This window comes from Desarmillaria tabescens (genome assembly GCF_030435595.1).
Source record: "Desarmillaria tabescens strain CCBAS 213 chromosome Unknown EV420scaffold_9, whole genome shotgun sequence".
In the NCBI taxonomy this organism is placed as follows: domain Eukaryota; kingdom Fungi; phylum Basidiomycota; class Agaricomycetes; order Agaricales; family Physalacriaceae; genus Desarmillaria; species Desarmillaria tabescens.
Window position 1 is genome coordinate 184,317 of NW_026848308.1, and position 24,423 is coordinate 208,739.

Here is a 24,423-nt window from a genome sequence, read left to right on the forward strand (position 1 = left end):
ATCAATTACGGTAGCTGTACCCCGGTCACCACGCGCACGGGCCTGCCACGCGTCGGAACTACGGAGCTTCAAAACGGTGGTATCTTTCGGCACGTCTGTTTGTTATAATTTGGCTTTCTCCCTTCTTCTCTTATCACAGCCTAGGTACGTCCATTGTTCTGCTGTATTCTTTCATGCTCATCATTTTCTACAGATAGACTAAATCTGAATTTTCATTCTTCCTTTCTGTTTGCTTGTCCGAGCTCGAAGAGATGAGAAGTGACCACGAAACGACCGACTATCCGGATACGTGTATCCTGGCTGCTATATACTACTGACTGCAGAAGAATCCGTACATCATTTGAAATTCGAAGATCGGCACAGTGCCGCAATTAGCTCCGAGTCCTTCTTCCCTCGGTACCACCACCTCCTGGCCTCGTTCTCCAGTGCGAAAAACTCATATGGGCCGAAATAGTGCCAGAATTAGGGCAGAAGTCCTTTATAGGGCCACAAAAGTACTGCAAGCTCGCTTTGGCCGCTGGGGAGTTCAATCAGCCGTTGGTGCTGATCTCGCGTGGTATGTCTTGCTAGATTTGCCTAGCACTATAAAGCAGGCACGTATAAATCTTATCATAACATATAGAAGAGGCTACATTTTCTGTCTTGCACTTCAGGGGAAACTAGACATTTATGTTCAGGGGCACGAGGGATCCTTACTCTCATTGGCGCAGCGATTATCAAACGTCGACTCCAGATTTTCGATCTCGAGCGGGAAATCAACCATGATAAAATATACCCACACCCACTCCGATAATGTGTTCAGCGACGTCGATGACCCTGAGCTCAAAAATCGGACTTGCGATCTAGCTCTCATCTCGGCCAAGTGGCAGCACGACCGTGGCAATGTGGTAAAACATATCACATGTCTTCCATTCAAGTATCTTCTCCTCCAGCGTATGAAGGCATATCTAAGAATAACTTCAACTGCGGAGCGTGAACGCCGGATATTTGAAGATGTAGATGCTTCGAAAGCCTACCTGGCTTATACAAAGACAATATCGCTAGCTGAGCTTCCGTCGCAGGATGATGCCTTATTCAATGTACTTTTTGAGGGCTTATGTGCTACGGTCCCTGATGCGAAGGAGACTTTTGATGCCCTTCTTATTTTCTCGACGCGACCACCAGAGGCGGTGACTAACCTGATGACGACAGACCATGAGTGGGACGCAAGACTCCAGTCCTCCCCAGCCTCACCGCCTTTCCCACAGAAGGCTACCGCTTCACTTTCAGTCTCGACACCAGCCAGTCCGGTGATCCCAACGCGAGGCTTTCGCGCCGTCGTATTCCGTGCTGCCAAGGAAGTTACTCGTATCTTCAGAGAGGCAGAGTTTACATTTGCAATCTTGGGGAGTACGGCTTGTTATCTCTACGGAAACGAACGTTTGCCAAATGTACGACCTGTCGCATTCATTGAACGTGATACTGATGAAGCAGTAGGATGTTGACATTCTGATGTCATCGCATACCTGTGAAGTAGAGGGCCTGAAGGAATTCCTTGTCACTAAGAACCCGACGCGTTTCTACCTCGTGAATGCTAAATCACCTAGGGCTACGTGGAAGGTCCTGTGGTACCACGATCATAACGCAGATGGGAAACTGGAGAAAACGAAGGTCGATCTCCTCAAACCGGGGGTATTACAGCTTCCGATGATGTTTTCGGAGGCTATAGTGGATAAGCAGGGATTACCCGTCGTTCCTATGTCGATTCTACTTCTGCACAAACTGAAGGGATGGGAGGATAACATGCAGTCAACGGCGCTACGTCTTCGGAGCAAACATGATGCAGATGTGGGAGATATAGGTTCGTTATTGAGGATCGTCCTGGAGGATATGAGTTCGCAGGAAAGGAAAAACTCGACGTATTGGAAACGGTTTGCACTGGAACGGTTTGATGAGGAATTCCGAGATGGGACCGAGCGTCGGGTGAAGCTGTTTTGTTCAAGGTTTCCAGAGCATCTTGATATGTGGTGAAGGCTAGGCTGGTAGACACAAATACATGTTTTCTGTTCACTTGCCACAGTCCTGCAAATGGGAGGATATCTGTGGTTCGATCCTGTGGGTCAGCTCATTATCGATTCTAGAATATCATTTTCCCTCAGTTGTCTTCATAGAGCGTGTTGCCTGTAGCATTCTTACGATACTACGATTCACTATTTAATACACCGTCATAGATCAGCAGTATAGCTGGGTCTAACACTCTTCGGTTCAAATCTGAGGGATGGTGTTGTGTAAGGCGTGGCGTGGCGCACATAATTTTTAGCCAACCTTGATTATTTACACCAAGTACCCCAAGCTTTGTATCGATTCGTTTTGTGGTAAGATAGATCAGAGGCCATTTAATTTGTCAGTTCAAAAGTAAATAGACAGGATGCCATCCATCATGTAGATTACAGGTACGGCTGCATGTAACAACTTGGTTCGAGTCTGAGGGATGGTACTGGATGACCTATAATGTTTTGTGTTTTTTTGGCGAATCTTAAGTCGTAGAGGGATCAATATGTGTATCTTCTTGAAAATTCGACGTATTCATCAATTCACAGCATGTGGTTAAAGAGTCGTGTAATTGACACTGCCTTCTTGTTGGAGGCAATGTTCAGGCCCAGATCCCTAAGTCGAAATTGTCCTTGAAGGCGAGTAGCATGGTCTTGTAAGTAATTCTATCCACCAGTGAGACTAGTAGTGTTTTGCTGTGTCCAATACCCTCATTTCGGGTACTAGAAATTCAGCATGGTCACCTGCATGGTGCCACACGGGCCACGCAAAGTCCATAGTTGAACTTGAGTTGAACTTGCCTTGACTGTACATATATACTGCGCAATGATAAGAATGCTTCATTAAACATATACTTGTATGTATTTCTTATTCATTGGTAAATTGTCTGCAAGAAACAGACCTTTACTCGAAAATGTTTCAATGCTCAATTGTTGCCCATTAAAGGTTTTAAACCTTCAAATCTCGGATTTGTAGGTGCCATTGCATCTTCAATGCATGTATCTATGATTATGAGAAGGATAAATATCAAAACTTAGCTACTCTCTCATTTTTCCTGCATCAAGTCATTAATCCAAAGATGTTATGACACTATGAACATTAATTCAACGTTGACATCATGTCAATTACTCCTTGAATGCTCTAATACTAACCAAATTGGTCATTTAATTCTCCCTAGAATTTTCGTTCCTTATGTACTAATATACCTTGACCACACATGTAACCACGCTGGCATACCACGCAACCACACAGCTACGCAGGCACACCATGCAGGCTGACCACGCACTGCCATGCTGACAAACCATGCAACCACGCAGACCACGCAGGCACCTCGCAGGTACCACGCTAACCCATATAATTTTGCCCTCAGAAAGTGTATCATTTGTATAATTGCCTCTTAATTCGCTTGTTTCTTTGGTGTTGTTCATATCAAGTGTAGAACTCCGTATTCTTCTCATCATGTCCACTCAACTGGGAACCCCACATTGTGTACCTTATTGCTTCTAGCTTGGCAGATCAACTCTAAGGCCTTTTTATACTGTTAGGATACTCATAAAATTATTTACTTCAGCTACAATACTTTTGATGTTCTTAAACTTAGCAATCCAGTTTGAATGATATTTTCATGATATTGACCATATTTTGAAGCATTTCAATATCACACTAAAGCTGTCTGTCATATTTAAACCTTCAGGAATTCACAATCCAGCTGATTCTATGCAAGTACTAACAGAAAAGAACGGAACGCGTCGACTCAAGTCGCGTTTGATAGACTTGATCAACTTTTGATCGAAGTCCCGTAATTTGTCAACCACGCTAACGCTGATGACCACGCAACCACGCAGCCACGCAACCACGCAGGCGACCACGTCGAATTCTTCTTGCCCCCTCATTTCTGTATACTTTGATGTATTGCCTCCGAATAGTCAGGACATTTTGATTCCAGCAATGCCTGCGTTCCCTCCTCGCCCACCATCTTCAACCATATGGTCGTCCATTCAATTTTTGGTGCCCTTTTCAATCTTCACAAAACGGAACGCGGTATTCACTCTGCCACGCTATCCAACTTCCAGTGGCGATCTCGACCCTGTAAAGGAAGTGACGTGGGAAGGTAGGCTTTTACACTTCTCAAGGACCTCCTGCAGGTGCCATCTTCGCCTGTCAACATCGCTTAGAGGGTAGAATTCTACTAGCAAGTTCGAATCCAGGACTGTCAGGTAATGCTCCAGATGTATCGCGGTTTACTTTTTTTTTCGTGAAGGAAAGCCAGACTCACTATTGTGCTTCCCTTTCCATGCTGGCCTTTGAAGAATAAAACCAAAATATTACGTTCAAGTCGTTGTGCAGCAAAGGATTGACTCATGGTATGCTAAATGTCTTCTCACACGATTCGATGCCTATCTCGTAAGAAAGAACCCTAGGAATCGAATCATGGAGGTCCTCTTCCGTTGGAATACCACTGTCATCCTTGAATGGGAAGAAAGCTCACGATCATGCATCCCATTCAAGTGATCGACGGTAACCTGACCACAAAAGGGATGATTCAAACTCACCGTCGCCGTACACTGCTCTGAGTCTCTTTGCTGCGTACTTCGTCTCAAAGGGAGAGCGTTAACTACGTGACAGATGTTTCGTGGACCGTTGGCGACCCCAAGAGAGCTAACATGACCTCAGATGTGTCGACCACTTGGAGAAGTTATAAAATGCGAGAACAAGGACTTCGCGGTTCGAACCCGTCTTCAAACAATGGCTGCAATTCGACGGAGTGCTTTTTGACTGCGCCCTGTAGTACTGCCGATTGACTTCTGAAGTAACGGACATTCAACAAAATAAAGCAGAAGAAATTGGAAGACTGACGGATGAAAATCCCGTGCAAAGATATAGGGAAGGGGTACATTAGGTCAAGAACCTGCTTTCTGAGGATCCAAAGATTCGTGGCGTTGCCTTGGTGTCACCGGCTTGGAGTACCGATTCCGTTTTCTCCTGATTTGAAATTGTGTTATGTCTTCTTTCTCTTCTCCAGTCGAAGCCACATACATCCTAATGCCCTCTTTCCTCTCCTGCGGAATAAAACACGCTCCTTAGCGACTTTGAAAATCTTGCACAGCGAGGAGGAGATCACCGTTGAAGTTGCGTTGAAGCGCTGTGACACATATTCTCCTCGTCGTTCCCATCTCATTTAACATCACAGAGGCCATCGTTTCGAATTAGTTAAGCGTCTACAATTAATTCTCCGTTCCATCCACCATAACGTTCCCTCAGACAAGCGTTTCTCTTTGAGATAGATTAATGGCGATCGAAGAAGAGGTCGCGCGCGCCCGGCAACAGACGGACCCATATCAAATCGGAGGCATGTGTGAGATGTATAAAATCGCTGAATTATTCCTGGTACAGAAGATTTTCAGGTACTAGCCCATCTTCAATACCTTATGTGCTGATTTTGACCAACGTGATCCTCTGCAGTGTGGCTTGTCAACGTACATTCCACTTTCCTATAGAATAGTCACTGGTAAGCTGTGCATTCTATTTTCTGAACAGATGCTCTAGCTCAATGGCAAATCAGCCCTGTCACGTCGATCCTACGTATAGGGATGATCGTGGTTCGAATCGGCGCAGTAGCTCTAATAGCAAAATCTAGGCGCTTGTTTCTTTTTGGCATCGATCAGGATGAAATTATCCACCTAGGCCCTATTTTTGTGAACACAGAGCTCGTTGTCTTAATTTTACGTGATGATCCGTAGCAGTATAACAAGAGAATACATTTTTTGAGCTCCTACAAGCATATAGCGAACCAGCGATTGCTTCTCGATTTTACATGGTATCTGGAAATTCCCTCGCTCTTTCATCTCAGTGCTCTTATCCTGCTCAGTAGGAAGTGCCATCATAGATCAGATGTAGGATCTGAAGTGCCCTGGTTCGAGTCCGGTCAATGGTATGCTACTGATATATGGGAGCCTGCTATATACCATCGTAATTTCGTGGTTAATGTTACACCCAATGCCCCAGTTCAAACGTTCAAGCGTCCAAGTCCTGGAAATGATCGCAATTATTCACTAAGAAAGAAACCAATGGACATTTTGGTGGTGAACATCGCTATTAACAACTTCAATATGAGCCGGCGGTGTTGTTTAAGGCCGGTGTTGGTGTTGGTATCGGCACAAAGTCCCGGAGTAAGAGTTTTGATTGCCGATGATGGGAATTTCAATTTCGGACTTCTTTCCTCTCTCACCCTCTCAATCTTTCAATGTGCCGAGCTCTATGCGCCACCGTCGATTCCCCACCGACCTCCTCTATCAACTCCAACACCTTCATACCATGATGGGTGAGTCGTGAAGAGTTCCAAATGGTCGTCTTGAATGCGGATCCTCAGCGTTGTCCATATGGATTCTGGGTATCGTTACGACAAACATCGACGACTCTCTGACCTCATTACCCCTCCCGCATACATGGATGATGCGAACTATAGCTGAAGAGTGTGGAAGAGCCGCCTAGAATATAGAGAGCTGTGTTTCAGCGAAGATCCATTCATGCTCGTGAGCCGTTGTCCATCTGGCAAAGTTTTCTGCTAATATTGATTAGATGCGAACTCTCGAGCCGGGTCATCAACGTTAGCATTGTGATTGCGCCCCGATACTCGTTTGTCACTTTCAGTACTTCCTGTCATCCTATCACGCTGGGTAGGTTAGTCGCCGTTACGACCTTCTGCTGCTCATCTCATCAGCGTCGTAGTAAGATGTCGGCCTGCAGACTCCGTCAGTCACGCACCTTCTCGCGTGTCGTGCCACTACATCCTCCGGATATCATCTGCCGCATCTTCATTCTCCCTCTCTCGCATGTCAAGACGATGCATGGCGTACCGTCTACTATGCCATTTCCTCGTCCGTCGAGTGTCGGTACTCTTCTCATGCTACTACAATGCCAATTCTGATGCTTGAAGCAGGAGTGAACGTTCTGCGATGTATGGACCTGGTTTTTCTCCGCAAAACTGGGAAACTGGGTAGTTAAGGTTATTGTAGTGTTGATCAACACCATTGGAACACCTGACGCAGAGCTTTACTTCCGTCAGTTTTCCCTTCGTCTCACTAAATTTTTTTACTGATATTCCTCGCCAGGTGTATGCATGGACGAGAATGTGATGACAAGTCCGTTTTCCGATGCTCTCATACATGGAGAGTATCGTGTTGTTTTTTGCTTGCAATAGCAATCCCGATTTTTGGTAAACATATGTCCGGGACAGAGCTATGGTAGCTCCTGGTCGTACAAAAATCATGACATGTCATCATTCTAGCGCTAGGTAGATCCTTCGCAGCTATTCTCGTGCTTTTTGTCTCACCCGATATTGCAGGGCGTTCGATGCTCAGACTCTTCTCAGGCTGTTTCTAGCATGGAGAAGTCATACTGCTCTACGGGGTTTCATCTTTGAAAAGGATAGATCTGTGCTTCGTCATTGTGCTCATACCATAATTATTTGCACCGCCAGCTTCGACACAGGGTTTAAAGGCACACTGAAGATGATGGCTATTTTGCCGGGAGTGGAAGCCACTACATCATCGGTGGCAACCTTGGAGAGTATCAAAGGCTCCATCGTATGTGTAGTCCTTTGTAATCCTGTTCTTCGCTTCAGTTATAGAACCCTAAGGTTCGCATCATTAGGTCATTAAAAACAACAAGCACCGGACCATGCCTTGCATCCATTATTAAACGCCCGCTGGAAAGGACACGTTGCGCCTCACAATCCTGACCTCGCACCAAATGCAGCGTGATCCTCTTTTGATCCCGCCAGACACTCTGTGTTCCGGCAACCGTCATCTTGGCCGGCTTCTAGTAGGGTGGATCGATGGCAGATCGGCCCCCTCAGTCAAGAAAAGAACGGACTAGTTTGGGACGAGTGCGGGCGGTAGTACTTGGTTATGACAATTTGATCGTCGCATAACGGTGTTATCTATCTACGCTTTTCATTTTTCGATGCACGTGTGAGTGGTACCGGTAGTCCATCGGTTCTGGATGAAATCATGCCAGGAGGCATATATGCATGCTATTACGACGCAGCCCTCTGAGCAAAGAGCGAGTGCACATGCTTAGGTGACGCAGGCTATTTGTCAGGCTTATATGCCAGTTCATGGTGCGTCTTGGATTACTTTCTCTGTCGCATCGAACTCGTTAGTTCCTTAGAGACTCTCGGAGTCAAAATTCTTCGGTCTGCTATAAGGATGGATGGACTAGCCACCCGGCGTACCCTTCCACCCCTTACGAGCCTGAAAGTTGCTGTTCTATCATGCTCGTTTCTATTCTTTTTCTATCTAGACTGTTTTGTCGTCTGTCCGCCTTGACGTGTTCTTATTTGGTTCTCGAAACGGCGTGTCCGTGACCTAGCTTTCTTTCCACGCTTCATGCGACCATCATGACCCAATCTCCGACATGTCTCTCATAAATATACATCCACAAAGAGCGTTCTGCATGGCTCTCATTAAGCAGAGAGGACACTTCACTGGAACCTCAATCTTGATTCATTTGTGTGTCTTTCTCATCCTAGTTTCCTGCATCCGAGCGCCTCCTCTCACTCTACCTACCCACTCCATCAGCAGGCTCGCCCTCGCAACAGACCTCCCATGTTGATTTCCCTCTTTTACTCCCTCGCTATATTGAACATAAATCTCAGCGATTCCGAGCTAGCTCTGTCGGCATTAGGACAATGACCTGTGTCCCTCATAGACCACATGATTTACGCATTCTTTAGGCTTGACTGGCGAGTTCAAAGACGAGCGTGGGGTGGAAAGGACTTAGGAGGATGGCGAGTGCTACCCGTAGACAATCGCTGTGCGGGAGTTCGTCGCACTATGTGCTGTATTTAGAGTGGGTGACCGTGTGTGGGATGGCTTAGTATGTGCGGATCAAATGATAAGTGCGGAGAGGAAGAGGACGTTACCTAATCTATTCCCAGAGCAAGGATAGACCATATTCCATCATTCCATTCAGATGTTACTCCATAATTATATGCTGACTGTCGGAGAATAGTCATATACATCAGCGAAATACTGGCATGCAAAGTTCGCTATGTTATGCCTCTTATCAAAATTTGCACCACACCTGAAAATGGCAGATAAGGGGAATCGAACCTCCAGCTACAGAGACAAGGGCATTATTAACTGCTACAAGGCGTGGTTAATAATAGATACCGTTGTTGTACTCGTCGATCGTTATGGCAAGAATGATATGTTACGATGAAACGGTGATGAACCTAGCTGCAGCCCTGCAGCTATTTGTCCGTCCTAACATGGATATCTACTCGCCGTACTCGACGTGCCATTTCTTCGTGCCCCAGTCGATGTCTTCCATAGAGCGATATGCAATCCAGTCCATAGCTAGTGTTGCCACAGTCACCAGCACAGAGTAACACACGATAACATCGTTCCCACCTCAGAGCTCGATAATGATATAGTGTAAAGGCCAACCGGCCTCATTCCGGGGGCTTATCTGCCTAAATCAATGTTCGGAACTTTCTAAATAAAGTAAGTAACCGGTGACTAAGTGACTAACACTCATAACTCGAACGGTTGGCCTGGTTCCGCATTCCAGAGATTAGACTCACGACAGAACACCAACCTCAGTGATGGCTTGATGAGCACCGTTCATATAGTCTGGCAGCCAGACGTCCGAGGGCAGCTCGGGGTTCGATTCCCCGTATGTGAATAGGTGCTGAACTGCTTAAGTTTTTATACCCAGTACGGTGAGCTGTCGTAGGGAACGACATCGTTTCGTATGAAATCCGTACGCTGTATCTAGGGCTGCGCACCGTACCGTATACGGTATACGGCCGTAAGGTCCTGGTCCTAGTCGGTAACGGAAGTTACCATATACCGTACTGTAAAACATAATTTGAAAGCCTTTCGGTGTCAGTACGGATATCTTACGGCCGTCCACGGCCGTTTACGACCGTCAATAAATAAAATGTGTCTATTTAATTGTGCTCTAGCTCATTACTCGTTTAAAGTCTTACCAATAGCCGCATGCTCGCGCCAGAGACGATATTTTGTATCCCCCGACTCACTCTCAATGGAGAAGTCACCATCGTCTGGATCAGAATTGATGTTATTCATTCCAGCTGAGGAAAATGAGCAGGAGTGATATAAACTGTATGAGCAATGATACTCACCATCCCGCCTGCTTTTCTTCCCATTCTTCTTATCCTTCTTGCGATGGCAGCGAGAATTAGTAGCCTTCAGCCATCGTGATAGCTGATCGTCGTGTTATCCCATATGTCCTTAGTAATGAGCGTCGCAGGAAATACAGAGAACCCAAACGAAAAATAAGCCAAAAGCATAAAGGGCTGCCTTCACGGTTCAGGGAGCCTGAGAGTCGGAGTCGGCTACTCAGCATCGAAGCGAATAATCAAAGAAGCCGCCACGTACGTTCTCTCGAAGAAAACATGCTTTCAATCCAAGATCTTGCCTTACACAGAGAAATCGCGCAGCATCGATTAGCGAAGAAGCAGGACTTTGAGACTTGATTTGGATGAGACTGCCGCAGAGATACAAAGGGGACTTTGACCAAAGGAAGACGAGCATTAATCGTGGGTAGGTGCAACTGATGATGGTGGTGGTGCGGTGTTACCGGTGGCAGAAGGAAAAGTGTCTTCGGAAAACGGTCCGAGTGTCCAGTTGAAATTCCCACGGAATCACGAAACGACCCGCGCGCACCCATAGGCACCCGTCGTCCGGGCGTGACCCGGGGGTTTCCTTCCCTTCACGACTCGACTGGTAGATCTCGTTCTAGTTCTTACCCCTACGAACTCCTTCAGTTAAATCTCTGCCGCAGACTCGAATGATGTTGTGCCTCGCCATTGGCGACCAAGCCAGAGGCCAAGTGAGATCTCCCAACTGGGTGACTGAGAGGTCCTGGTACTGGGTGAAACTCAGAAGCGATGCTCGTCATTCGTTGATGTGTCTCTTGTATCCTAGTAGTAGCACCTCCTCGCAAGAGCTAATTGTCGTCGCCCACAGTCCCATACGACTGAGTTTGCCTTTCGCATTGAAGATGTATAACTCGAGGCAGGAACGGGAGGCGTTCTCTAAGCAGCGTTCTGGACAGTAGGCCTAATTCTTTCTCGCATCTTTCTTCTTCTCATAGCAGAGTTTTTCTCCTTCTGATTCGAAGAACGAGATTGACCAGGCCAGAATGCATCGCTAGTTCTCGATGTATGCATCTACTTTTTATGTCGTCACGCAATGAAGCATAAATGTCGCCCTGCTATTCTTGACACGTGATTGTCTCTTCTTCCCTAAGAATTCCGAGGTAATTATCCTATTTTTCCAGTCAGTTCACCTTGACCTTCGTCTAGGATGGAAGATGGTGCATCAATGGTGGACAAAGCAGGACTCTCCGAAGGCGAAGCCAGTTTCGCTTTATGGACATAACTGTACGTTAATGTCATTTGGCTTAATAGCGTGCTTTTTCTTACCCATCGTGCAACAATTTAGGCTGTATTCCCATATATTTGAGTTGAAACTTACCATCTTTTATCCGTGCTCTCCGTGGTCACGACTAGCAAACCAAGAATTAAGATGTCCGGTATAGAAAGACCTAAAATTCAACGCTATATGCCTCGCCGTCTATTCCGTTACTCCGTTCTATGACTTCCGGTTCTGAATAGCACCGCACCGCTCTTATACGAGAAGGTGAACATCCTACCTGACAGGTCTTGCGTAATACTTTCTTCCTTTTTTGTCCGATCTCCTTTTTCGGTGCAGTCTAACTTCCGTCATGCTGTTTGAATCTCACCGCCTTACGAACATGCAGTGCTACTACGCGTCCATGTCGAACATAGGATCCGCATAGGATCCCTGCGGCGAAATTCCATCTGACCTTGAATTCGCGTGAAAACATCCCAACGTGTCCTACTTGAACCACACTCACCGACGACAAGCAGGGAGAAGCTAAAATTTGACTTCCCGAATTTACGAGTCTCTTATAGCTCATTGTTACTGCTTTGTGGCAGAAGTTCTAGTCTCTTGATCCGATAATCAGGCCTGAACACCTCGAGTCCTCGACAACGTTCGTCCGTGTTCATCTGCTTTTGGTTCGGATCTCGTCGTGGATAGGATATCTAATACGTATTATTAACTTCGCACTTATTAACCATATCCTAGTGTATTCGCTACAGCGATAATTACCTCGTTTTGAATGCGTCGAGTCCTTTGAACGTCACATCAGGAGGTGGTAGGCAACTGCTGCGGCAGACGCGAGCTTACAATACCGCCCGAGGTCGATGGGTCGGTTTTCTGGAAAGCCTGGTTGAGAGAATGAATTGCGATGGGACTGTGCCATTCCTGATTTTCTCTGGACCATTTCTCGGAGAATTTGAGCTCGTCACCCTGCTGAGGAAAAGGTTTATGACTGGGTTAAAAGGCAGCCCATGGGATATGAAGGTAACAGACTGACTACTTATTAGCACAAGAATGACACCGGCAGGATATCTCTGACATGTCAGTCTAGACCATCAACTGTCACTGGAATGACATGATTCTCTTTGGAGGCGCCAACCTACCTACCTGCCAATACTCGTCCCCATTCTTGCTCTGTGGAGTCGAGACCGGAAGAAGACACTATTTCCGGTATCAGGTAGGCAGCTTATGCCGAAATGGGCGTCTCATGACTGCGTATGTGTGCCTGATTGCGATGCATTCTGATGTGCGGGCTCTGTCCATCATTTGCAGTGCCCAATTATTACTACGACCCAGATGTCAAGAGGCCGCAATTATATGGGCGTAATACCTGTGATAGATCGGATCGGTGCAAGTGGACTATTTCTGGACACATGTTGGTTATTAGTTCGCTGAGGCGTCATAGCCTTCCACAGCGACTGGTTGGAACCATACCACCACCACTACATCAGTCCCCCTCTGGTACACACCAAAGTATGCATAGACGTCTTACTCTCGATGTCCCAAGCCCTCATTCTGACTACCGCTATTATCTACAACCGATGTTCCCCGACGCACCGGCGTCCCCTGATGAACCAAGTCCTGTGATATCACCTACCCGCACGCGTATGTTCTATTTCAACTACCTTGTAACAGACACAAAAGTATGCGTTTTCATTTTACTCTAGATGTTTCAAGCTGACGTGAATATGAATAGTTAACGGATGAAGAACGATGGCACCGTCGTTATTACGATTATATTTTTCCAAACATGGAGAAGTCACGCTATGAAGGCGATGTTTTGCGATCCCTAACAAATGAAGTAAGCAGGTAAATCCACTGAAGGGCGGGCAGATGCTAATATATTCCAGACCGTACTACGCCAACGGCAACAGATTCAATATGATCATATCGATAGGTGTATCTCCGGGTTCCACGTTTATGACTCCATGAAGGCCAACCAGGAGGGATGGGCCATTCCAGTGCTGCAGCAACTCTACGACAATGGAAAGCCCGTCATACTATCCTCCCTCGCTGACGCTCCCTGCGCGGATCTCGGAGTTGATGGACTCTTAGAGAATTTTAACATGATACTTCGCACTGAACACCCTCTCACACCTTCTCTATCCAGCTTTTTCAAGTCATGCATCTCGAAACATTATGACTTTGGCACTGCGTATGCGCATCTCCGGCCGCTTTGGAAGAATGGCTTCAAACGACACAACCGTGAAATAGTGGACAGGAACATGCGGGAGGAAGTAATTATGGACAAAATAATCGTCAGTCGCCTTGTGCCACCTCGACGGGTCTGGGATTTGTATAGTAATCGGGTGGTACCATGGTGGATCGCATGCCAGAATCCATGGGCGATATCACACGCGTGGATGGATGAGAAGGATCGTAAGCCTGTGCTAACAGCAATCAACGGCTACAAGTGGCCCGTGCCGATCCCGAAAGATACTGACTTGGATGCCATTCGGATTGAGATGATCAATCTAGGCGCGGAGTATGTGTGGTTGGACGTCCTCTGCCTGAGGCAAGCAGGCGGAGAAGAGGAAAATGTGCGCGCGGCGGAGTGGAAAGTAGATGTTCCCACAATTGGACGCATATACGAAATGGCCGAGAGAGTGGTGTACTACTTTTGCGGGTTAGGTCGACCATTCACGACTGAGGAGAGTGGTTTGAAGAGTGATAGGAGTTGGTTCAGACGCGCTTGGACCCTGCAGGAGATCAGCAAGCATCCCATCATCGGCGGTACTTCCATCGATGACACGATGGTGTACGAAATGTTGCCAGCCAAATTTTGTGAGCAGCTGCTGTCGCTGGAGAAAATCGCAAAGCGTGTATTCGAACAGACTGATGTGTTTTCCATATTGTCTCACATGCGGGATCGAGTATCGACCAAACCCAGAGACAGAATTGCAGGACTAGCATATCTTCTGAGACCACAGATCATACCCGCATATTATGAGGCGCAGTCGGAAGAGGATGCCTGGACTGCATTGGTGAATGTAATCGCACATGATTACAAGGCGCCAATGCTTTTCCTATACCCCGAACCTGGGAACGGAAACGAAAGATGGAGACCATCATGGGACCAGGTCATGAATGGGAGCCTTCCATCTCACAATCCGTATTTGCTGCACGACGCCGTCACGTGGAATCGGGAGACGAATACTAACTCGTATCAAGCTTATTTCATCCGATCGGCCCTTGTCCGAGGACTGGACCGGGAAGATAAGCATGGGAAGCCTCGGTGTGGAGATTTTATTGTCAAAGACAGGTTCATTGGGAGAGACCATAGTTTCAAGATCGTCGCCGCCCACCAACACCGAATTGCCGAGGGTTGGTATACAATTTTTAGTAGTGAAAATAGAGGACTCCATTCAGAGGACTCAAGGTACTGGGTTTGCGGTCGGATGAGACCAGGGAATACATTCGAGAAACAGTCGGTTTTCCAGATGCCGTACTTTGTGGATGCCGAAAGGCTGAGGACTCTGCGCATGGGTGAAATGTCTCGCGTCACTCTTGCGTGATGGACATAGATGCGAGATACTCTCGAAGTTTGTTCACAGTAAAGATCACAAAGGATTCTGTATGTACGCCGTTTGTCAAAATGACGGATAATGATGCTAACAACTTACAAGTGACGCTGACACACTAACTGTCCCCGCACCGTCTTTCGAAAACAGTAGGAACTCGCGTTGCAGTCAAATTCCTTTTACCATAGACGGTATTTCATAAGCCAGCCAGTATCGGTGGCTACAGCCGCTCCCTACCCCCTGGTATAACGTTCAAGGGACTTGACGTATTCAGGCGAGGAGTTATCACGGAAGCGAACGCACAGAATATGATCCACGTATGTTCAGCCAAGTGTCGAAGATGTAAGGGGAACCATTGAGCGTAAGTTCTCGTAGAAGAGCATCTGTGATTGTCACTATTCGGCCTCTATTGGATCCGTCGCAATAGGCCCTTACAAACAAGAAGCTTCATGGATTGACTTATCACGGGATCGCAAGCCGTTGCCGGCAGATAAAACGACCTATGGCCCTCCACGTCCAGCTATAAGACTCGCCTTATCAACAGCGACGTACTGCGTAGACAAGGCGAGGTAGTTATGGCAGTACGGATTGTGACACGCAAGTACCACCATAAATAAAGTTCAATCTCGCCCCGGAGTCGTAAGAATTCCCCTCTGTTGAGCAGACAGCACTGCTTGTGTATTGTCATCTCTAGGATGATAGTAAACAGCTCGAGGTCGATAATGTGCACAAAATCCAGGAGAAGTAGGCAGCATCATAGTTGAGCATGTCGTAATACTAGCGTCCATTCCAAGATGAATCGGAAATAGCATAATAGGAATAGCCCGTAGCTCGGTGATTGGAAGCCTTAATGAGGAGAGACTGGATAAGCAATGTCGAAAGAATCTATTGAGCCACGGAAGAGGAAGAAGTAACCCAGACCACGCGATGAGTCCTATGGTCCCTCACACGCAGAAGAATTGAGAATACGATAACTTTTAATTGTAGAATACGGATATACAATGAATTCTGTCGGACATGGTGAGAAAAACCATCATTAAGTCAAAGGATATCGACGTACAGTGAAATATACACAAGCAAAGCTGGTATGAATCCATCGTGATTTCCTATTCTGCGTCGTAAGAGTGAGAGACAGAATTATATGAACAGAAGGAAGTACTGACCTGAAATAGAGGCCGTCTGTCTCGCTCGCATTGGAAGGAACGGGCCATCAACCGTGTTCAAGATCAGTATGGGCAACATCCATAGATATCCATCCGCATGACGACGTCTGAGCGGAAGGGAGATGGACGCGGAGGAACGTCGTCGAGGGCCATCAGATAGGGAGACGAAAACTTGTGCAGCATCGTAGCTTACTACCACTGTCCGGGGGATTCGTCCTATTCCTGCACCACATCTCGAATACGAATGGTGACCTTAATCGTACCGAGCCCTGGGAGATGACGACGGGCTTCTATGAGGAATTAAAGCTACTTATATACGTCAATATACAGTGAGCAAAACCTTCGTTCCTCAACTCACTCGTGTGATCCCAGGCGGCAGAACAGTTTGCCTCTCTCATACTGTTTGCAAGACAAACTGTAGTGTCCGAGTCCATGGTAGACGTTCCGTTGGAGACGAGTATGGGAACGGCAGCCGCACAGTTCAAGGTTGACCAGTGAATCGGGAGGAAAGAAATCCCAGCTCGGACTCCCAATCACGGCGGCAGCAGGCCCGACATCCGATGCGCACGGACCCGCGATGTTATTCGGTGTGACCGAACTCGATAGTAGTTGTATCGCCCTTCGGTTAATGACGTGCTTGACACACTGATCCAGGTCCTCACAACGACTTGGCATCCGACAGGACCTCGACGCCAACGACATCAGGGGGATGGCAGACGAATCTCTGCCTCCGTGCGATAGGCCGAGGGGCATCCTTGCGTGCTATCTGGATGTCGACGCTTTCGCCCTTTCACGAATCTTACACTGGCAGCAGCACAGTGGTCAGCAAGCATCTAATCGATCAGTCAACTTCAAATCAGAACCAATAAATGAAAAAAGAAAACTGGAAGACTTACTCCTTGGAAAGCTCCCAAATTTTTCTGTGATAGATAGATCCGTAGTTTTCGAATATACAGTATCAATCGTAGCAGCCATAGAGAGTCAGGAATAGACGACATTGGAATGAAGACGACCTCGGTCGGTGGCGGGGGAGATGTTGTCTTGATGGTCGATGTGAAGAATGCCACGTTCGCCGTCGATCCGTCCGATTTACTGATACGTGCATCGAAAGTGTGGAGAGGAGCCATCTCCGTGGCAACAAAGTAAATATCAGACCGGGAGCTGATATCTTTTGTTGATGTCGAAGAAACGCACAACCTTCTGGTGAATATAACATAGCAGATGGAGCATTATGGGAGGTGCTAAAGAGAGCTATGTCAAGAGTAGGCTAGAGACTGAAAAATAGGCAAACATACTCAGTGTAACGCTGTCCTAAAACCAATACTGTATGATGCCCTCTGTAAATCGGTATTCACTGATTGGCAGCAAAGGGTTAAGCTCAAAAGTTCGGTTGACGCGAAGGACTGAGCTTGCAGCTGCTGTGACGGTTGATTGTCGTTATTCTTCTATATGCCCATAGTAATGAGAGTCGCAGGAGATGCGAAGCGCCCAACGAGGGATAACACAGAAGGACGGAGGGCCGCCTTAACGATTCAGTTATTGTCAGCACCAAGACAAACAATCAAAGAAACCACCGCGTATGCTTCTCCTGAAGAAAACATGCTTTCAATCTAAGATCTTGTTTTACACTGAGAAATCATGCAGTATCGTTCAGCGGAGAAGCAGGACTTTGATATGTGATTTAGACGAAACGATCAGGAGACTTTGACCAAAGGACGACGAGCATTAATCGTAGGCAACTGATGATGACGGCAGAAGGAAAGCGTCTTCGGCCAAACGGTCCGAGACCGCAGTTGAAGTTCATATATAACGGCCCGTGCGCACCCGTTGCCCGGGCGTGACCGGAGTTTCCTTCCCCTCACTGCGCTCTCACTCGACTGGTTGATCGCGTTCTAGTAACTCTCGTACCTATTAGGTCCTTCAATTAAATCTCCGCTGCAGAATCGGATGACGTTTAGCCTCACAATTAGAAACCAAGCAAGAGGCCAGGTGAGATCTGCCAACTGGGGTGACTGAGGGGTGTTAGCTCTGGGTAAATCTCAGAACCGATGCTCTCGCTCATCATTCATTAATGTGTCTCTCTTTTATCCTAGTAGTACTTAGTATCTCCTCGCATGAGCTGGCTGTCGTCGCCCACAGCCCTGTACGAGGAAGTGGGATAGTGGTGAGGTGTACTGCTTTCGCATTGAAGATGTATAACTCGGGGCAGGAATGCGATGTATTCTCTGAGCGACGTTCTGGACGATAGGCGTATTTCTTTCTCGCATCTGTCTCATATTTCGCTGCCGCAGAGTTTTTCCTTCATCAGATTCGAAGAACGAGATTAGCCAGGCCAGAATATATCGCTAGTTCTCGACGTATACATCTACTTTTTATATCATCGTGCAATAACCCATGAATGTGGCCCTACTATCCTTGACACGTGATGATCTACTCTTCCTTAAGAATTCCAAGGTAATTATCCTATTTTTCGAGTCAGTTCACCTTGACCTTCGTACGATCTGACGTCTCACTGCTAGGATGGAAGATATTACATCCATGAGGTTCTATGCAGGATTCTTCGAAGGCGAAGCCAGTTTCGCGTTATGGACGTACTTGTACGTTAATGCCATTTCGCTGAATGACGCACTTTTGCCTATCGTGCAACAATTTAGGTTGTATTCAGTACTTGGATTAAAAATTATCGACTTTTCTTTGTGCTCTACGTGGTCACGACCAGCAAACCAAAAATTGAGATACCCGGTGCAGAGGGATCTAAAATTCAACGCTGTTTGCCTCGCTCTTTATTCCGTTACTCGGTTCTATGACTTTCGGTGCTCAATAACACCGCTCTCTGTGTCTTACACAAGCCGGTGAATAGCTGACCCGGCAGGCTTCGTATGGTTCTTTCTTCCTTTTGTGCGGTCTAACCCTTTTCGGTGCAGTCTAACTTCCATCATGCTGTTTGAATCTCACCGCTTCTATGAACATGCAGCGCTGCTACACGTCCGCGTTGAACATCCCATCTGACCTTGAATCCACGTGAAAGCATTCCAACGCCAAGGCTTGGCTGAACATACGTGGATCACACCCCGTGTCTTCGCTTCAGTGATAACTACCTTGCCTGAATATGTCAAGTACTTTGAATGTTACTTCAGGAGGGGGGAGTGGCTGTAGCATAGATACTGGCTTATGCTACCGTTCGAGGTCGATGAAGTAGGTGGTAGGAAAAACCTTCGTTGAACCTACTTTTCTGGCGTGACGTTCTGTAATAAATACCGTCTATATTAACAAACATCAAGTAAGAGGAATTTGACGGCAACGCAAGTTCCTACCGTTTTCACAGATGGTGCGGGGACAATTGATGGATCAGCGTCGCTTCTGATAAATGATTTCAAAACGTCTTGATAGTAGTTTATAGGGATTCTTCTTAATAGGTGAAAAATCAAACCCATAGGAACACCTTTCTCACTGGCATTATTATCCGTCGTTTTGATAAACGGAGTGCATACAGAATTCTTCATGATGTTTATTGTGAACATGCTTCGAGGGTATCTCGCAGTTATTTACGTCCATTAAGCAAGAATTACGCGAGATACTTTACTTATGCTTCAAAGCCTTCAGCCTTCCTACATCTACAAAGTACGGCATCTGGAATACTGATTCCTTCTCGAACCTTTTTCCTGCCCGCATCCGACCGCAAACCCAGTACCTCCACTCCTCTGAATGGAGTCCTTTATTAGGGCAGCTAAAAATTGTATACCGGCCGTCCGCTATTCGGTATTGGTGGGCGGCGACGATCTTAAATCTATGATCTGTCCCAGTGACCTTGTTTTTGACAATAAACTCTCCACGCCGAGGCTTCCCACGCTTTTCTTCCCGGTCCAATCCTCGCACAAGGGCCGATCCGATGAAATATGCTTCATATGAGTTGGTATTGGTCTTCCGGTTCCAAGTGACAGCATCATGCAAATGCGGATTGTGAGACGGAAGGCTTCCATTCATGACCTGGTCCCATGATCGTCTCCATATTTCGTTTCCGTTCCCAGGTTCAGGGTATAGGAAAAGCATTGGCACCTTGTAATCGTATGCGATTACGTTCACCAAGGCAGTCCAAGCATCCTCTTCCGACTGTGCCTCGTAATATGCGGGTATGATCTGTGGTCTCAGAAGATATGCTAGTCCTGCGATTCTGTCTCTGGGTTTGGTCGACACTCGACCCCGCATGTGGGACAATACGACAAATACATCTGTCTGTTTGAATATGCGCTGTGCGATTTTCTCCAGCCACAACAGCTGCTCGCGAAATTTGGCGGGCAGCATTTCGTACACCGTCGCGTTATCGATGGAAGTCCCGCCGATAATGGGGTGCTTGCTGATCTCCTGCAAGGTCCACGCACGTCGAAACCAACTCCTATTACTCCCCAGGTCATGCTCCTCAGCTGTGAATGGCCGACCCAACCCAGAGAAGTAGTACACAACTCTGTCAGCCATTTCATACACATATCCGATTGTGGGTACATCCACCTTCCACTCGGCAATGCGTACATAGTCCTTTTCGTCATCTCCTTGCCTCAGGCAGAGGACATCTAGCCACACATATTCCGCGCCTAGATTGATCATGTCGGCCCGGACGACATCCAAATCGCTATCTTTCGGGATCGGCACAGGCCACTCGCGTCCGTTGATGGCCGTTAGTACAGGCTCACGATCTTTCTCATCCATCCATGCTTGTGATATTGCCCATGGAGTTTTACGTGCGAGCCACCATGGCACCACTCGATTACTATACAGATCCCAGACTCGGCGAGGTGGCACACGTGGAGTGATGATTATATCCTCCACGAGTACTTCTTCTCGCATCTTTCGGTCCATTGTTTCACGATTGCGTCGTTTGAATTCGTTGGAATAACGTCGCCGGAAATGCGCAAATGCAGTGCCAAAGTCATAACGTTTCGAGATGTATGACTTGGAAAGGTCGGATAAATGCTGGGTGAGATTGTATCGGGTGCAAAGCACCTTGTTGAAACTCTCCAAGAGTCCATCGATTCCGAGATCCACGCAGGGAGTGTCAGCGAGGGAGGATAGTACGATAGGCATCCCATAGGCATACAGCTGCTTCAGTGCTTGAACGGCCTGTCCCTCTTGGCGAGCATTAATGGAATCATAAGGGCGGAGCTCAGGGATCCGCCTATTAATATTTTCATATTTAATCGATTCCTGTCGGATAGGTCTGTCCTGGAATATATTAGTTTCTGCCACCCATTCATGGATTTACTTACTTCATTCAATTCATTTGTGTCTCGCAAGATCCTAGTTGGTTCGATAAGAAGGGAAATAGTAATAACGACGGCGCCATTGTTCCCCCTCCATTAGCTGTCCACAGTCACATCAGAATAAGGGCTTGAAACAATTAGAATAAGATGATAACACATACTTTCGTGTGTGCTGGAGGGAGTTGATATGGTGGTGGTAGTGGCAGTGTATTTCCAACGTGTGGCTGTGGAAGGCGATGACGCCTCAGCAAACTAATAACTGACTCCTTCCGGAAAAAGTCTGTTAGTGTCGTTCCCCTTTATTATATGTTATTAAGCTCATATAATTGCGTCATCCCTAACTCCGAGTCGTGGTAAGAATATAGCACTGCAAATGATGGACAAAGCCTGCACCATTAGAATGCATCGGAATCTGCCACGCAGACGGCAATTCTACAATGGGATTGAGGCTCTAGAACATCACGAGTAAATTCATCATTGAGCATAAGTTCTCCTGGCAGTGTATCTGTGATCAACTCAAGTCAGTCTCTCGGATCTGCTGGTTCCCATAAACAAGAGGCTTCGTGGATTGATGTACCGCGGGATTGCAAGCTGTTACTGGCAGATGAAATGACCCATGGGCCCTCCATGTCCAGCTATACGACTTGCCTACTGAAAGCGACGTACCATGCAGACAAGGCGGGGTAGTTATGGAGAACATGACGAGCAAGTGCCATACCATATAACGCTTAATCTTGCCTCGTAGGTGTAAGGGTTCGACGCGAATACAGCACCGCTAGATTGACTGCTCAACGAGACCGCTTCCATTATTAAAAGATGAGAAAACTTCCTATGCCCTGGTTTCTAACTGGGACACCAGGAACCGAACCCCAATCTACCGTAAACCCAGAGAATACGCCACAACGGCTTAGTGAATGCCGATCAACATGGAATAGGAATAATCATCCAAGGACAAGGGACCGTCAAATTGACCTTTTAGGACAATACCGGCTTATTCAATATGCCTTGGCTATTCAGATGCAACATACCGTGAGTCATCTCATTTGCGATGGGTGGATCTTCTCTGGATGCGGTTTCTCCATAATAAACGAATATTATCAAGCACGTTCGTGGCATGATCATCAGGCGTGTATGCCCCTTCCGCTCGTTTCCTGGAAGATCGACAATCAGCCTTGCCCCGGTCAAGAAAGATAAGCCTGCCAACGAAAATTCTTCCCTCTCACGCTCGTCGCTTTCAACGTAGGCGCCATTCTCCTACAGTAGCACCCCCTCTCGTCTATATCCTCCCACAGCTGATTAGGGCAGGAGACGGAGACGTTGGAGAAGCTAAGCGGAGGGCCGACGGGTATCACGGTCTTTAGTGCATAAGCGTGGTATGATATGGAATTGATAATCCTGCGGTATCATAGGGAATGTAAGGCGCAGACATTGCATACACTGCCTTGGACCGTGGACCGGGAAGTCTGAAAGTCTGAAAGTGGGTCTGTGGAATCTAGATGTTAGCTCCTCGTAGGAAGTAAAGTAAATGTGACTTACCTTGGAAGCGCCCGTCAAGTAGGAGAGGAACCAGCTGAGCGTTTACCAAGGTCTCCGTTGATGTGTCACCTGTAGACCTGTAACCGGTCGTCTTCTATATATGGGAGCAAGCCTTATAAATATATCGTGAGCTTGCTCCCATATATAGAAGACGACCGGTTACAGGTCTATGTCACCTGAACCATCCAGACCTAGACGCCGGCATGATAGGTACCGCTACGCAGGAAAGCGAGACGCGGAAAGATGAATACACTCCTTCCGCACCTATCGTCACCTATTCCTGTGTTATAATTGATTGCTTCATCGTGTCTTCTTCATCGCCCTTGTCGGACCTCTGTCATTGCATTTTATCCCTATCATGATATAGCATGTGGTCGTAATGGCTAGGCTTACCACCTGTGTGTCCCCTGCCCGGAGTGATACATTTTAACTCATCGGCATCCATCACCAGCTATGAGCCCTCTGAATAGTGTCTTGAGGAGAAACAAGGTACTCAGCATCGAACGGGGCCATCATTGGGTGGCTAGGGACAACAGAGCACCGGTCAGAAGCAGAAAACTGAGCGGAGTGTAGTCGACGGCCTGTTGATAGCCACAACGGGTTTGCTCCACGATGTCCAAGATGGGGGTGTTGAGGTACCAGGGGCTATAGACCCGCGGTAGGGGCTGATATGGAACTGGGAGAGCCGGGGTTTGGGGTTGGGGAATTATGAATTCAAAGATAAAGGCGCGCGCAGAAAAGTAGGCGGCAGAGACGGTCCGGCCGTTGGAAGGAGCCGGGTATTGCCGAACGTGCCCTTTTCCGCCATCATCGCCTGCTATAGTTGATCGACAGTCTCCCCACTTCTATCCTTGATCTCTTCTATCGAGGGCCCAGCACGATTCTGCGCTGATGGTCTGCGAATCAACGATCCGAGTTTGGATTAAATTTATCATTTCTTCGGCTGTACGTGGTTGGTTTTTTTTTTGATTGCCGGTCTACAAACTAACTCTCAGACTGCGACACAGTCCTCGTAAAATGTTCGGTCTGCGCGTTCCCCTCTTGTGATGCTTGTTTATGGGTTACAAAGGACGACGAATTACGGCAACTGAAAAATCCTGCTTTCCGACCTGGTTGCGAAAACCGAATTGTAGGGAGTGGTTTTTTGTTAAAGGTATGCTGGGATTTTTGAGTATCTCGCCAACCCATGATATCACCCCTTGTATAAGGGCATGCATGTCCGATCGTAGCATCAGCTCTTAGGTCCTGTACCAACTTCCGCTCTGAACGCTTGTAGTGTATCTGCCATCTATACGTACAGCAGCTCGAATACCAGGTCAGGAGGATGCAAAACATTTTGATAAGGCGAAAGTGTCGCCAGTGGTGAGTATTGCAGTCTTTTTGGTGAGTCTTTTCGTCTTGCTTCGTATGCTATTGTAGCTTACAGCCTTCAAAAGAATAAAATCGCCTATCATGGCCACGCGAGTACATTGTCGTA

The 24,423-nt window shown here is 47.1% G+C and overlaps 4 protein-coding genes across 4 annotated transcripts; 2 read left to right on the forward strand and 2 right to left on the reverse strand.

Annotated features, from left to right (window-relative positions):
* Window positions 1–761: 761 nt before the first annotated feature.
* On the forward strand, window positions 762–2,210 carry EV420DRAFT_1639477 (uncharacterized protein; the record flags this gene model as incomplete). The annotated part of the gene is made up of 4 exons (XM_060476975.1): window positions 762–1,430; window positions 1,477–1,962; window positions 2,018–2,098; window positions 2,151–2,210. 4 exons carry the CDS (start codon window positions 762–764, stop codon window positions 2,208–2,210), a joined length of 1,296 nt encoding a protein of 431 aa, XP_060333883.1.
* Window positions 2,211–13,012: 10,802 nt separating this feature from the next.
* EV420DRAFT_1639479 (uncharacterized protein) lies at window positions 13,013–14,986 on the forward strand (the record flags this gene model as incomplete). The annotated part of the gene is made up of 3 exons (XM_060476976.1): window positions 13,013–13,114; window positions 13,168–13,272; window positions 13,322–14,986. 3 exons carry the CDS (start codon window positions 13,013–13,015, stop codon window positions 14,984–14,986), a joined length of 1,872 nt encoding a protein of 623 aa, XP_060333884.1.
* A 1,870-nt stretch (window positions 14,987–16,856) lies between these two features.
* On the reverse strand, window positions 16,857–17,282 carry EV420DRAFT_1477025 (uncharacterized protein; the record flags this gene model as incomplete). The annotated part of the gene is made up of 2 exons (XM_060469386.1): window positions 16,857–16,988; window positions 17,052–17,282. 2 exons carry the CDS (start codon window positions 17,280–17,282, stop codon window positions 16,857–16,859), a joined length of 363 nt encoding a protein of 120 aa, XP_060333885.1.
* Window positions 17,283–19,734: 2,452 nt separating this feature from the next.
* Window positions 19,735–21,421, reverse strand: EV420DRAFT_1639481 (uncharacterized protein; the record flags this gene model as incomplete). The annotated part of the gene is made up of 2 exons (XM_060476977.1): window positions 19,735–21,367; window positions 21,417–21,421. 2 exons carry the CDS (start codon window positions 21,419–21,421, stop codon window positions 19,735–19,737), a joined length of 1,638 nt encoding a protein of 545 aa, XP_060333886.1.
* Window positions 21,422–24,423: the final 3,002 nt, after the last annotated feature.